At 41.2% G+C, this 16,687-nt stretch overlaps 1 protein-coding gene across 1 annotated transcript in view; it reads left to right on the plus strand.

The window, feature by feature from the left end:
• RORB (RAR related orphan receptor B) overlaps window positions 1–16,687 on the plus strand; it is a 192,053-nt gene that overhangs the window by 162,187 nt on the left and 13,179 nt on the right. Inside the window, exons 5-6 of the mRNA XM_072992226.2 lie at window positions 13,675–13,796; window positions 14,568–14,700. Coding sequence (XP_072848327.1) covers window positions 13,675–13,796; window positions 14,568–14,700 — 255 coding nt within the window. The remainder of the gene's footprint in view (window positions 1–13,674; window positions 13,797–14,567; window positions 14,701–16,687) is intronic.

The raw sequence follows: 16,687 nt of genomic DNA on the forward strand, positions 1-16,687 counted from the left end.
ACCGCCCCCTTTCCCTTCCTTTTTGCTAAGCCCTGTGGCTTCGCAAAAGGCAGGGAAAAGTGAATGTCAAATGTCAAAGTGACCACCGCTTTTCCCTGCCTTTTGCAAAGCCATGGAGCTTAGCAAAAGGAAGGGAAAAGGGGCATCAAACGGCTCCAGTGGTGGAGGCAGGAGGAGGAGGAGGAGGAGGAGGAGGAGGAGGAGACCGAGGCAAAGAAGCAGCCCAGCTCAGCTGCCTCTCATTGCTGCCCATTGACTGCTGCTGCCACCACCCAATCCCAAGGAGATGATCACTGGAGGGGGCGATCCAGCGGTGGCAGTCAATGGGCAGCAGTGAGAGGCAGCCGAGCTGGGCTGCTTCTTTGCCTCAGTCTCCACCTCCTGCTGCAGCCTTCTATGTATTAAATGACCCTCAATTTTTCCTCTAATTATTTTAGGAAAAAGTGTCATTTTATACACGGGAAAATACGGTACATCACATCTATCTGCATTTCAAGTAGCAGGTCAATGGACCTATCAGGGCAACTCAGAGACCAGCCAGTTACCCCACTGCTATCATATCTGTTCAACATAGACAGTATATTTTGCACATCTTGTGTGAAACTTCCTACGCTTACATAATTTCAGGGGGGCAGTGACCTAGGGCAGTTCCATATAATGTAGATATTTACGGTGACTCAGTGTATTAGTAGAAGTGAGTCTCATGCAAGCCCATTTTAAGCATAGCCTATATAAGAACCACAGCATGACCACAGCATATGATAAACATAGTAGACCCATGGCATGCACTGATTTTAAGCTGATTTTAACCTGTTTTAAGCATAGTGTAACATTGAATGATCAGGTGTTGGAGTCACAAACATAGCAGGCCAATGGGCTTTGTGGATTGCCTCTGTTTGAAGCCATGTGGATTGCCTGCCAGGCAATGATCTTGAACCCTGATGAATGAGCTGGAGGCTGTTTCTCAAGCCTGTTTTCTCCTTGGGAGCCTGTCTTTCGTGACTCAATTAACAGCTTGCAATGTCTCTTTTCTTGCCGCACATTGGGTGCCAATTTGTTGGAGTCACAAACTTAGCAGGCTGATGGGCTTTGTGGTGATCACCAGATAATTAGGATAGCAAAGAGTCTCTTAGAGATAGAGGTTAAAGAAGTCAGCCACACACACAGGGATGTTTGCCAGCAGTGCTCCTGGTGGCCGGCTAGTAGAAGAGGCAGAATAACACCGAATGGGGTCCCAATGAATTCTCCCAATGCATTCTGCCCTGCCCCCAGGAAGACTGTCCTTTTATTAACATTACAAGGTCACACATAGTGGACAGTATACAGATAGGTTACAGAGTTCAGATAGGACAATGCTTACTTCATGCCATTAGGATTGGCCTAGGAAAAGGCTCTATGCAAGCTCTCTAGCACCTATAAGAAAGAAGATTGGTGGGCAGTCATGCCCCTCAGAAGCAGCTGTGACGTCATCCAGAAGGGTTTGCCCTCTACTGTAGATTAAGCCAACAGTTTAGCAACCTTGGGAATGGCACCTCCACAATCAGGGCTTTTTATTAAGCTGTATAAATAAGATGGATTTCTCAGGCTGGAGCTGAGTCTTAGATTTCTTGTTATGAGTCAGAACTGACTTTAGCAACCCAATAGGGCTTTCAAGGTACATAAGACATTTCTTCCTCATTAACTGGCACTTAACATCTCAATAACTGAGACGTCTGTAGGAGAAAGAATAAAAAACATTTCTTTACTTATAGCTGCTTAAAGTTACAGACTTGTGTATACTGCTTTCTTTACTTCACACATCCTTTGCAATTTACCTGACAGATCAACAGCAAACAAACAACTGCCATCAATCCAGGGAAGAGAAGAAAAGAGCACAGCAGAGAGGTGGGGCTCTTTTTGAATTCAAAGGTAGAAGGAACAATCGGTTAGTACTGGATAGACAATTAGCCCAGCCCAGAAAAGTCAAACAGACTACAGGGAACATGAGAGATTTCAAATAAATCTCTAATAGTCTATATAACATTATACAGTGTGTTGCAGGGTTTTGAATTTCTGATAAAATTCCTTGTGCTATATAGCAGAGGTACAGACTCATAGAAGAGAATAGTTAAAAGTCCCCCAGAGTCCACCCTTTTCTCATTAACTGGCAGTTAGTCTCACTCTGTGATGTCTGTAGGAGAAATAATTTTAAAAAATTTACTTACAGTTGCTTGAAATTACAGACTTGTGTATATTGCTTTCTTTACTGCACTCATACGTGACAACCAACTGAACAGATCAACAGCAAACAAACAACTGTTGTCAACAGAGGAAAGAGAGAGAAACAGCAGAAAGATGGAGCTGTCTTTGAATTCAGAGGCTGGGGGGAACAATCAGTCAGCTGGACAGATAATCACCCCAGCCCAGAAAAGTCCCTCCCAATCAGACAAACTAGAGGGAAAAGGGAGATTGCAAATAAACCTCTAGCAGTCTCTATCCCACCTACCAACCCTCTTTATCAGAGAGGCACTCTGTTGTTGGTTGGGCTATGAAAAACCCAAGTTAACTTGGATTTGTGTGTAGCTTTTAGAAAAAGACTTGTGGAGACCTTTCAGCCCATTCATTCCCTCCTGTTTTAATACTAATCCCTTTTGCCCTTTCATCACTGCCAGCTAAGCAAGCATCCAGCCTTTGTGCAAATCTGAGCAGTCCACAGAATGCATGGTCGAATTCCAGTCCCTGGGGTCCAAGCGCAGCCTTTGTGTGTTACAGGCTCCAGTTCTGCTGGCCTGCGGCGCCAGAATTGCAAGTCTGCTTTTGCACCTGACTCATTTTCAGATGTCAGCACACACAGAGTCTTCTTAGAAGCAACCGCTTCTGCTGCCTGGCCTGGGGCACTACACACCTAGATAGAAGTTGGCCACTATCGTCTTGAGACACAGCTGTCACGTGCAGCCACAGAACCGTGGAGTTCCAGGTGCCAAACACTCAGGAGCACAGGAACCCCTGATGAATTAATTCAAGATAAATAATGTTTCCACTGCAAAATAGAAGCAAAGAAGCAGAGCTCTGAATGTGTATTGCTTTTGAGTTTTCACTCTTCCCGAAGTTTGAGAATCATCATCGTGGTTCTGACTTGGGGATAACACCAGTGTAAACAATGATATTGTTGCATTCAAACCAGTCTACCAGGTTCATCAGCCAATAAGCTCTTCTTTCTACATTGCTTTTCCCATTAATTATACTTTGAATGATCAACTGTTACCATTTTTCATTTCTTATTATCTGACTGGTATTCTAGCTGTCTGTATTTCAAATATTTTATGATTTATTGGTTTGTATTCAATTGGTCACCCTTTCAATCCAAGAAATTTGTGGCATGGATGTGATAAATCCACATGACAAACCCTTCCTTCCTTTTATAGTAGCCTACTGTAAAGCCCACTCCTCCATGCCATACATAAGAACCAATATATAGCACTGTGCAATGCGTTGCAGAGTTCTGTATTTCTGATAAAATTCCTTCTTTATAATTTTTGCAAATTCTGTTGTGTTTTATTTTTAAGAAACCATGAGCGAATGGCTCATTAACATATTTTTCAGTACATTTTCTTCTTTGGATAATGTAATAAAGATCAATGTAGGCTGATTTCAGGTATGATTCTGTTCTACAGGCATATGACTGAAAAGGATTCACTAAAATAGGTAAATTGGCATCTCAGGTCATTTTTACTACTTCTGTGAAAACATCAAGTTCAGGATTATTTTAGCTAGCCATATTTCATCTGGTATTCTTGACCTGTGTAATTCTAGTCTACTATCAAAACTCAGAGCAATAAATTCCATTGGTTCTCTTCAAATAAATGTTTAACATAGCCACACTTCGTAGTGATTTTATCTGTAACATCCACTACAGGCACTCCTGGAGAAGACCAATGCCCTCAATCCAGGCCAGGCCAGGCTCAGGACATGTCATGGCACACAGATGGCACTGGTTGACTTTTTTTTTTTTTGCTTCTAATTTTTTTTTATTCTTTTCAATGGGGGTAGGCTTATGGGGGAGGGAATAACTGTAGAAGTGATCTTCAAGCAGGAAGAAGATACAACTGACTGTACGATTCACACATATATACATATACAGGACCAATCAGGTCACACATTGCATCATCCCTGAGTTGCATCATACATGAGTTGCATCAACACTGCTGAGTCATCCTGACTCAGCTTTAACACACCTGATCATCATGCATTCTCATTAATACACTCCATTCTGCTCAGGCCTGTAATTTTCCTTGACAGTTCAGAACCACTGCTTTAGAGCTTCTTGCTTGCTCTAGTTGAGCTTTTTTCTGCCTCCGATCCTGATGATCCACTGGATCTCTCCTCTTCTCACTTCTCTTCTGACTTTCCCCCCTCTTTTCTGTTCAGCCACTTCTCCCTTGTTTTCATAAAATCTTCTGCCTTCATTTTTTAGTTAATATAATAACTCTGCTCCTGGAATTCAAAGAGGACACCTTCAGGCACCAAACACTTAATACATAATTGAGTTTGTTCTCAATATGGATATAGACTGTGCATATTGTCTCCTTTTCTGTCTTACAGTACTTGCCACAGAATGTGTTTCAAGATTTTAATTTCTTTACATTTTTATTAAGTTCCTTGCCTTGTATATTTCGTAGAACTTTATCTCAAAAGATCTTTCTTGTACATTTAAAATGAATTCCTCTGGGGAGATTTTTATTCCTGGTGTATGCTGTATTAATTCTTCGTACTGTGTCTATATTTTGTTGAACATCCTCTGGTTGCATCTCCATGAGTTATGCTAAGTAAGTAGTAATAACTTGCACTATGTCTTCTCCCTTTTTTGCTTCTGGAATCTAAGTATGGCATTGGCGCTTTCCATTTGTAGATTTTACTGAGTAATTTCATCTTTCTTTCTTTCTCATTTTAGCTCTCCCATTCAAGGTCGCCAGTCTTTCTTCAATTCTTTTTTATGTCCCATCTCTTCTGGCTATTTGTTTTTTATTTCTATAATTTGATTTTTAATATCAGTCATTTGCATCCCTAAATCTTTCATTTGTACACACAGCTGAGCCATCCCTCCTTGTAGTTGCTATAGCCCTGTTGATAACATTGCTTGAATACTCTGTTTCCAGTCCTTAAATGACTCTTGCCCCAACATCCCACTGAGATTATGTTCCTGTGACCAGTGAGCATCTTTGAGTTCTCTCTTTTCCACCTTTTGTCACCATATTGATTTCCCCCCCTTCTTCTTAAGTAAATATGGAATGCTCTTTTAAGTCTTCTGTTTGCAGATGTTGCTGTAACCTTACTTTTCTTTCTCAGTCTTATTTACATGTCTAATCCACCTTCAGATAGAATGTTCTCCCAGTCACAAAATCACAACAATAAAAATTTAAAGGGTCTGCAATGTTTTAAAGTAAATAGGATTTGATATCTAAATTTCAGATAGTCATGGAAGCGAGGCTTTTATCTTATATTGCTCAACTTTCATGAGAAAATGTTTTCTCCCCCTTCTCCCTTTTTCTCCTCTCCTTCTCCTGATCCAAACCGGACAGGGGCGGCTCACTTCTACCGTGACAGTAAGGTTTTTGTAAAAGATAAAGTCCATTTTGCTTACTCTTCATGACTATCTCTTTTCTGTGTAGTTATTTGGGTCCATAAAGATTTTCCTTACATGAAAAATATTTTAACTTAGAGTCTCTGGTTGAGATATTTCCAACATCCTCCTGCACTCTCTCACTCTCTGCTTGGAGTGTTCCCAGCTCTTTGCCAAGATGGTTTCTTCCTTGGCCCGTGCACTCAGATGCAACTTCAGAGGGGGAACCAGCCTTCATCGATCCCATTCCCCCCTTCTGTCATCTCTGCTGCTTCAGATGCTACTTCTCCTAGTGGCATCCTCTCTCCCTCTCCCCCCCCCCCGTTTGGGGCAGCCAAAACTGAGGGGTCCTGGTCAGTTTCAGGAGCTTACCTGAAACCCGACTGGTTCTCACTGTGACAAAAACCCTCTCTCTCAGGATGACTTTTTGAGGGAGACTGACAGAGGCAAAATGTCCCTGCTTGTCCTCCTCAATGTCTCAGTGGCCTTTGATACTGTCAACTACAGTATCCTCCTGGGGAGGCTTTCTGGGTTGGGGATTGGTGGCCTGGATTGTTCCTGTCTCTGGCCCTTCCTAGAGAACTATTTTTAGAGAGTGCAGCTTGGGGAAATGATGTTCACCCCTTGGACTCTTAATTATGGAGCCCTACAGGGGTCAATCTTCTCTCCGTTGCTGTTTAATATCTACACAAGGTCATGGGGCAGTCATCTGGGGATTTGGAGTGATGTGTCACCGATATGCGGATGATACCCAGCTCTATTTTTCCACCCATCCTTCTGCAGAGGATGCCATCCTGTCCCTTGAGCTCTGCATGGATGCCATGCTGCGGAAGATGAGAGATACTGTAATAGACTGAGGCTGAACCTGGATGAGAAGGAGGTCCTGCACATAGGTGCCCCAAGCATCTGCAGTTTGTGGGCTCTTTTCCTCTGGGGGGCTACTCTCTACACTAAGGGTGAGGATCACAGTCTGGGCATACTTTTGGACCCAGCATTATCAATGGAGTCTCAGGTAGTGTCTGTGGTCCATTCTGCCTTTTCTCCATCTAAGGCAAATCACTTAACTGTGTCCCTGCCTTGACATTGGGTCCCTCACCAGGCTGGTCCATGCACTGGTAGTTTTGAGATTAGACTACCATAATCCTCTTTATGTGGGGCTGCCCATGAGACTGCTATGGAAACTTCAGCAGGTCCAGAATATGATGGCCAGGTTACTGAGCAGAGTGAAGAAATACTGGCATATCTCCCCTACTCTAGCCACCTTGTACTAGATACCTGTTTCCATGCCATCTTCAAGGTGAGGATGCTGACATACAAAGTCCTAAACAGTTTAAGACCTCTATACCCAGCAGAACACCACCTTCCAGTGAGATCTACCCGACCTTCCCAATCTTCACAGGCTGGGCAGTTAAGATCATTGACCCCAAGAGATGCCTGAAAAGAGAAGACCAGAAACCGGGCCTAGTCAGCAGTCATCCCCATCTCTGGAATAATCTCACACCTGATTTCTGTCTGGCTTCTTCACTGCAAATTTTCAAATGATCTTTGAAAACATGGATTTCCCAGAGATCACATCATCATAGTACAAAGTTTTTTCAGTGCTTATATTATCTGTTCCGCTACCTTGCCTTTTCAAATTACTTTTAGTTGTTTTGCTGTTTTTGTATATGTGAATTGATATGTTTAATTTTGGTTTTTCTTATAACTACTGTGTTCTGTGCCTTTTGATGAAATGGTATCTGTTTTATTGTGTTGTGAACCGCCCAGAGTGGCCTTGATAGCCACAAGGGTGGTATATAAGTTGAATAAGATAGATAGATAGATAGATAGATAGATAGATAGATAGATAGATAGATAGATAGATAGATAGATAGATAGATAGATAGATAGATAGATAGATAGATAGATAGATAGATAGATAGATAGATAGATAGATAGATAGATAGATAGATAGATAGATAGATAAACAAACATAAAATTTCAGAGATTTGTTCCTATTCATCAGGAGCAGACATCACTGTCATTTTTTTTAATATTTTTGCATCCTTGTCTTTTTTTGTTAATAGAACTGTGGCTCTTCACTAGGTTATCTGATTGCGTACATTTTTCTTTGGCCTTCCTCATTTTTTATTTTTATTTTTTTGATATTCCTGGGTAATTCTGTGTTGTTGAAGTTGTCTTTAGTTTTTCCATTTCCATGCCCTTCCATTAGCACTAACTCCCCCCCCAAAAAAAAAACTATTTCTTTTTTCCTTTACATTTCTGATTTTGAATTTGCTCTTGGTTGCATTGATTAATATTAGAGATGGGGGTGTTCATATTCATATACGAATATCCCGCCACAGGTGGAAATAACTTTTGTTATTTCCGTTGCAGGCTATGTCCACTCACCATTCCGCTGCGGACATGTAGTCGATGTAGCCTTCCTATTGCGTCGTTGTCCACCATGGATTAGCCAGGTTGCAGAGTGGCTAATTCATTTCAGACAATGGTGCGATAGGAATACTCCATTGAGTGTATTCCACAGCAGAACGGTGAGTGGACAGTCTGGACCAATGGGGCAGGGCCCTTGTTATTTCCTTGTTATTTTACTAATATCCCCATCTCTAAATACCTCTGTTGGTTTGGAGCAAGTAGCATTTATATCTGATTATAGCTACCTGATTGTGCAATCTTATTGCTGTCTTCTTTTTGTTTTCCTAACAACAATTTACACAGTTGGGTAATTTAATTCTTTAATTTCTATGCTTTTTCTGTTTTTATATTTCTGAATTTTCTTCCATTTAAAGAAACTACAGCAATGGCAGAATTATGATTTGAATTTCTGTTGACTCTGGTATACACTCTCCTTGAGTTAATACTGTTTTGATGCCTCTGATTTACTAGGACATAATGTATTTGGTTTACTGTAGTGTTCTGCCATCTTGCAGGGTGTTCTACAGTTGTGTTCAAAATTATTCAACCCCCACTGAAATTGAATGTTTTGGCCATTTTGACATTGATTTTGATCATTCAGTCATCTTGCTTACATTTACATGAAAGAGGCACTTGTAGGTCAGAGAAATATAACCTTAAGTTTATAATGAAATAACCACAAATGTCTTTTCTGTGCTCACATCATTATTAGTTTTTATTCAACCCCCAAGTGACATTCAATCTTAGTACTTAGTACAACATCCTTTTACAGTTATAACAGCTTTTAAACGTGAAGCATAGCTTGACACAAGTGTCTTGCAGCGATCTACGGGTATCTTCGCCCATTCTTCATGGGCAAAAGCCTCCAGTTCAGTCAAATTCTTAGGCTTGCGCACTGCAACTGCTTTCTTTAAGTCCCACCAGAGGTTCTCAATCGGATTTAAGTCTGGTGACTGCGATGGCCACTCCAAAATGTTCCAGCTTTTCCTCTGCAACCATGCTCTAGTGGACTTGGAGGTATGCTTGGGATCATTGTCCTGTTGAAAGGTCCAACGTCTCCCAAGCCTCAGGTGTGTGACGGACTGCATCACATTTTCATCCCATATCTCCTGGTACTGAAGAGAATTCATGGTACCTTGTACACGCTGAAGCTTCCCTGTACCTGCAGAAGCAAAACAGCCCCAAAGCATTATTGACCCTCCACCATGCTTCACAGTAGGCAAGGTGTTCTTTTCGTCATATGCCTTGTTCTTCCTCCTCCAAACATAGCGTTGATCCATGGGCCCAAACAGTTCTAATTTTGTTTCATCAGTCCACAGAACACTATCCCACAACTTTTGTGGTTTGCCCACATGACTTTTGGCATACTGCAGTCAACTCTTCTTATTCTTGGGAGGGTTCTGGCATGGAGACCTTCATTACGCAGTGTGCGCCTTACTGTCTGAGCTGAAACTTCTATACCCACATCTGACAAATCTTTTCTCAGTTCCTCAGCAGTCACACGGGGACTTTTCACCACTCTACGCTTTAGGTAGCGCACAGCAGTCGAAGTCAGCATCTTCTTTCTTCCACGACCAGGTAGCATTTCAACAGTGCCCTCTGTCTTGAATTTGTGAATGATGCTTCCTATGGTGTCTCTTGGTATGTTTAACTTCTTTGCAATCTTCTTATAGCCATTGCCCTTCCTGTGAAGACAAATCACCTCTTCTCTTGTCTTCCTGGACCATTCTCTTGACTTCACCATGTTTGTAACCACACCAGTAAATGTCTAGAAGGAGCTGAGTATCACAGTCATTTTAAAGCTGCCTAATTGGTGCTTATTATGCTTGATTGGTGCTCGGTGACATCCACAGGTGTTTTCAATACCTGATCGAAAACACCTGAATGAACCTCTCTTCTTCAGAGTGGTAGTCTTTAAGGGGTTGAATAATTGTGGCAATGAAGAAACCACAAAAGAAACATTTACTACTGTATTACATAAACAATTGATGTTATTTTAGTTGCATTTGGTTCTTTAAAACGTCCTTGTAGGATTTCATTCTGAATACAATTCCAAATGTACACTATAGTCCCTAAACCCCTTTACAGCATTGAGGGTTGAATAATTTTGAACACAACTGTATGTATTTAGTTCTTGTTATGATAAACTGAAAACACGTTGAGGACTAGAAGTTCTTTATCACTAATTGTGTTATTCTTTCCCCACAGTCATTTCATCCTTTTGTTTCTAGCCTATGTTTTCCAATCTCTACAGTCTCCTTTGGTTGGATAAGCATTGCCTAGTCTGAGTATGGAACAAATTTTGAAAAAGCCTACTGTTCAGATGGTAGCATCATAATGGTGTAGTGTGTCATTATTACTGCACAAATAAAATAGAATGTTTGGTACTGTATTTGTTTCTACTTGGCTGGATCCTGGGCAGTAGAAGCAAAATGATATGCTGTGTTGCCGTTTCTAGAGAAAAATTGCCATTCTCAGCAATCCAGTTTAGTTATTTTTGCCACGTGTGAAGATTGTTTGAAATTATCCTACATGTTATTTGTTACCGCTTGGGAAAGTGTTGGGATGCAGTCATTCACAGAATTGCTTCTGGGCTAGAATGTTAGCAGCTTGACTCAATTTTTTTTTTTAACATCTTGGCCTCTTGCCAACTTTGGTTGGAGTAGAAAGCTAGGCTTTAAAAAAAAGGAACTGAATTACTTTTCCTGTAAGTGCAGATGCACACAAGGATGTAACATTTGTAGTGAGGTGCATGCATGCAGCATATACATACATCACGTAGCCATGTGTGGCCTCGGGGAGAACACTAAAGCTACAGTTACTGTAGGGTGTCCAGAATAATTACACTAGTTTTAAAGGAAATGCACTGGGTGTCAATATCCTTCTGATCTGAGTTCAAGGCTGTGGTGATGACCTGTAAAGCCTTAAAGGATATGGGACTTTGATATTGGAACAAGCAGCTCAAGCCCGTGCATTGATATCTTCAAGGGCCCTTTTCTGTGTCCCACCATGGAGATCAATTCATCATGTGGCAACAGGGCAGAAAGCCTTTTCTGTTGTGGCCACTCCACTTTACAATGGCCTCCCTCGGAGGCCTGATTGGTGCCCATCTCAGTTTCTTTTCAGCCCCAGGTTTCTGAGCCCCAAATACCATGGCTTGCTTTATCACCTGCTGGATTGTGGATTTCTATTCATTGTTTTTATCCTGTTGAATTGTTTTATAATTGTTAAATTTGTTCTTTTGCCTGGACCCGTCCTTGTGATCATGACATTCATTTGAATGAATGAATGAATGAATGAATGAATGAATGAATGAATGAATGAATGAATGAATGAATGAATGAATGAATGAATGGATTATGACTAGGTTATGGACATCTGTGCTTTTGCAAGAGGCGTAGTGGGGAACTGGTCTGCTTCACACAATGTTTTTGCTGAGACTGGGCAGTGTTTTGATTTCTCAGCTATCACTCTACCAATAAGCCATGCAGCACAGTACAGAACCAGAGAACTTAAATCCTTTAAAACAAGAACAAAAACAAGACTTTGCCCCCTATTTCAGTGGGAAAGGAATGGTCAAGGTAAACAATAATCTCATTTGTATGAGATTTACTGTATTTTTGAAATTTTATATTTGACTTACAAAGGCATGCAAATGTTCATCACGATGAGGCAATTGAAAAACACCCTCCTCACCTCTGTCACCTGCACTTTCATCTGTCTTGACAATCAGTGAAGAAATTAAAGCTGACTTAGATTGTTTAGTTCTTCCTTTCTTTTGGCTAGCAGTTGCTATACAATGTAATCTAAAAGGCCCTCTCTGTGTCTGATTCTGTGTTGAATGTAACTATGTCTAAGTTAAAAGCGATGTAGTTTACAGTCTTTTATTATGCAATTTTTAATCAGAAGAAACTTGATTGTCTCTCAAATCCCAGTGATAAGACAGTTGACAGTATTCTTCCATAATTGTCACAGATGTCAAAATTCTTTTAACATGATAGTAGGCAACCCTAACAGCTCTCCACATCAGGCAAATTTTGCCATGCCTCCACATACTCTTTTATATATATTGACATAGATAACACAAGTTGCTAGAAAAATATGCTGAACAAATGGCTTAACATATGAAATTCAGTAGCCTCTCCTGTATCCTACTGCTTGTTTTGTTTTTATTTATTGTTTGGTTTAGATTTTTTTCCACCCTTTTTGTTTGGTAGAATGCACCAACCTGTTATAACTTAGTCATGCTGTCATAAGACTTTCTCCCACGCAGAAAAACTGTTACATAAAACAACACAGGCCTCTCGCAATCCCGTGTATATCTACTCAGAAAACCGTCCCAGTTAGTATTGGCCAACAGATTTCCTCTCAGACCAGTATGTGCAGGATCTCAGCCATAACTGATTGTGTTAAACATTGACAACAGTTTTTCAGCATTACAATTCTGTAATTACTGCAGTGACACAAGACTCTTCCTCTTCTTCCCTCAATGATGGGATAAAAACAGGGCCACACTTTATTAATCAGATCAGTTTTCAACTCTCTGGCCCATCAAAGAAGCAACTGGGGCCTGCGGCAGTGCGGAGTCATGCTGGAAGCTAAGATCTCACAGGACTCCCGTCTTGACAGCAATGGGCGAGTGTCCAGCCATGAGGTAGTGTGGCCCCTATGTCCATGCGCCCTCAGCCGGCCATGGTTTGACCACCCCCTAGCCTCCAGCCTCCTATCTCTTGCCGGCCTTTGGTCCATGGGTGTCCCCGGCGCATCATCATCCCCATACTGTAATCTCATGATCCATGGCTCTGAGGGTTCAGACACACTATGCCCCACTTGAACTCCATGGGGAACTCACCAATTTCCATCCCACACTACCCACCAGTGTGACCAAATCAACCACCCAATAAAATGCCTCAAAACCCTTTGCCAGTATGGGATAGGCAAAAAATCCCCGTGTGTACTGCCAATCAGAGAATGGGTCAAAAATTCCTATCCAGCCTCACAGGCGATCAGCGAAGCTCATACTAGCTAATAGGGTGCGTGGGTAGGATGCAAGCCTCAAAAGAGGCCGGTTGGGGAAGGAGCGCCTGTTTTATACTGCACTCCTCCCCTGTCCCTTCCTGGATAGTCAGGACGTGAAACCACATCTCATTATTCCGGCAAGAGGGCAAAGACGCCCTGCCTGGCAAAGTTCCAGTTGCTATGTCACCACTATCATTTGGCTACATGAGTTGTGACCTAGAACAAATTCCAAGAAAGATAAACAATCCTGTTGATTGCAAAATTATGCTATTTTATCACAAATATTTCCAAAGACCTTTATAATAAACTTGTGAAATACTTATTATTTAATGAATAATTCATTAGTTTGCATGCAGCATTGATCATAGCAATGAAATACCTCTAAATAAGAGTGACCAGTAGGGTGAATTAATGCGGAGAGTATTCTGCAGTTGCTACTGTAATGGGTTCTTTCTTTCTTTTTCTTTTCTTTTCTTTGTTATTTGAATTCTGTCTTGCCTTTTTAACAACTTTTTTTTTAAAAGAAAAAACCACAACAAAATGACTTACAACAGGATTAAAGCATTCTGTTGCAAATCTTTTAAATAATTATTTCTAGATCACACATTAAGAGTGTCTGTTGTTTTGTCCCTCTTTCTTAGATCGAATTGCACAGAATATAATTAAGTCCCATTTGGAGACGTGTCAGTACACAATAGAGGAACTGCACCAGCTAGCCTGGCAAACCCACACATATGAAGAAATCAAAGTATACCAGAGCAAGGTACAAAACATGTAACCAAATGTCTTTTGCTGATATTCTTCCTTGCTGAAAATAGCCATTCAGTGCTGTGAATTGCTGATTAATGACTCAGTGACTGCAGATTTGGGGGGAAATGGCATTTTAAAAAGTCTCACGGCCTAAGCTTATAAACTTGTGCATATTTTTACTAATTTGAATTACACTCACCTAGACTTTCTTCTGATCATGATGGCCAGCAATAATATCCAAAAAATAATATTGGAGCGAGCCAGCATGAAGTGCCACTTGAATGCATCCTTGGCTGTGTTTATGGAGAACAACCATGGTGTGCCACTGCCTTCTTGTCCTGGATGTCCTTCGTTCATGTGAATCTACATTCAGGGGGAGGGAAATGAAAATTTTGGATTCAAAGTGTTTAGGAAGATGGGCCAAATGCAGTGTTGTTGAGCCACTTGACAGTAGAATATTGATACAATGAGTACTGTATAAATACTCTACTGCAGTGGTCCCCAACCTTGGGCCTCCAGATATTCTTGCACTACAACTCCCAGAAGCCTTCACCACCACTTCTGCTGGCCAGGATTTCTGGGAGTTGAAGTCCAAGAACATCTGGAGGCCCAAGGTTGGGGACCACTGCTCTACTGAACTTCAGAGAATGAAAACAACACAACTTGATTAGGCCAAGCCAGCTAGCCATTTAACATCCCAAAGACCAACCTATTTCATGATTATCATGGTGTATAGAAGATATTCACATGCCTGTTTCTTTTTCATGTACAATTCTTCTGGAAGTCACGAGAAGCATTGTGGCAGCAGTGTGCAATCCAGATCACGCATGCAATTCAGTATGTGGTGGAATTTGCAAAGCGGATAACGGGCTTCATGGAACTCTGTCAAAATGATCAGATTCTACTTCTCAAATCAGGTGTGTGGCGTCTACTGGACTTCGCAATCAAATCTGGTATCAATACCTGATAAATGAGAATACCGTATATAAATTTGCAAGTCCATGATAAGGGGTTAAGGGTTAAAGGCCAAACAGCCTGGAGGGCCAAGGGTCGCCTGACCTGCTGTCTAGCTTGGTAGTAGCAGGAGAGAGGTAATTTCTGGCAGATTAAGATGGATCTTCTCCTTTACTACAGAGCCATCAAGTGAGTTTACCTTTTGCTAATGAGCAATCTTTCAGTCATCAGATTTCTTTTTCCCTTTGAAAACTGATCACTCTTGATGTTGAAAGGAAGGGATGCAGGTAGGCAAAAGAGACTGCAGGACTATGGGCAAAAAGCAAAGTGGGCGAGGAAGCAAAAAGAGGAAGGAGTTAAGCAGAGATTCTCCTAGTGATTTAACTAGTCAAATTCTTGTTTTCATGTTTCCAGTATTGCTGTCATCCAACCTCAAAGCTACAGCTGATGGATAGATCAAGGATTTATTGATTGGGCTAGCTTAATCATGCCTTTTACACTGTCTGTTTGAATTAAATCCAGAAGAAGTGAGCCAGGGCATCACAATAAAACCCAGTGTCTGATAATAGCAGTTTGTGAAAGGACCTTGGTGTTATTTAAAAGGCCAGGAAAAGTTCATTTCTGACAATGTAAAGAAAGCATTTTCTGTAGGGTTCAAAATAGGACATATAGATAAAAAATGATGTTTTGTCACTGGAAAAGTATTTGCAGGTGTCTTATATGATGTCTAAAATGTCTTAATTCCTCCTCACTTTCTGCCATCAGAATGGTATCATCTGCATATCGGAGGTTGTTGACATTTCTTCCGGCAATCTTAATTCCGGTTTGGGATTCCTCCAGTCTGGCCTTTCGCATGATGTATTCTGCATATAAGTTAAATAAGCAGAGAGACAATATACAGCCTTGCCGTACTCCTTTCCCAATTTTGAACCAATCAGTGTTTCCATATCCAGTTCTAACTGTTGCTTCCTGTCCCACGTATAGGTTTCTCAGGAGGTATATAAGGTGATCAGGCAGTCCCATTTCTTTAAGGACTTCCCATAGTTTCCTGTGGTCCACACAGTCAATAGCTTTTGCATAGTCAATGAAGCAGAAGTAGAGGTTTTTCTGAAACTCTCTGGCTTTCTCCATAATCTACCGCATTTTAGCAATTTGGTCCCTAGTTCCTCTGCCCCTTCGAAATCCCGCTTGTACTTTTGGGAGTTCTCAGTCCACATACTGCTGAAGCCTGCCTTGGAGGATTTTGAGCATAACCTTGCTAATGTGGGAAATGAGTGCAATTGTATGGTAGTTGGAACATTCTTTGGCACTGCCCTTCTTTGGGATTGGGATGTAGACTGATCATTTCCAGTCTTCTGGTCACTGTTGAGTTTTCCAAACTTGCTGGCATATTGAATGTAGCACTTTAACAGCGTCATCTTTTAAGATTTTAAATAGTTCCACTGGGATGCCATCACCTCCACTGGCCTTGTTGTTAGCCATGCTTTCTAAGGCCCACTTGACTTCACTCTCCAAGATGTCTGGCTCTAGGTCAGCAACCACACTATCTGGGTTGTCTGGGATATCAAAATCTTACTGGTATAGTTCCTCTGTGTATTCTTGCCACCTCTTCTTGATGTCTTCTGCTTCTCTGAGGTCCCTACCATTTTTGTCCTTTATCATGTCCATCTTTGCACAAAAGGTTCCTTTAATATCTCTGATTTTCCTGAACAGATCTCTGGTTTTTCCTTTTCTATTATTTTCCTCTATTTCTTTGCATTGTTCACTTAAGAAGGCCCTCTTGTCTCTCCTTGCTATTCTTTGGAAGTCTGCATTCAGTTTTCTGTAACTTTCCCTATCTCCCTTGCATTTTGTTTCCCTTCTCTTCTCTGCTATTTGTAAGGCCTCATTGGACAGCCACTTTGCTTTCTTGCATTTCCTTTTCTTTGGGAAGGTTTTTGTTGCTGCCTC

The sequence above is a fragment of the Pogona vitticeps genome, chromosome 2 (assembly GCF_051106095.1).
Source record: "Pogona vitticeps strain Pit_001003342236 chromosome 2, PviZW2.1, whole genome shotgun sequence".
NCBI classification, from domain to species: Eukaryota; Metazoa; Chordata; class Lepidosauria; order Squamata; family Agamidae; genus Pogona; species Pogona vitticeps.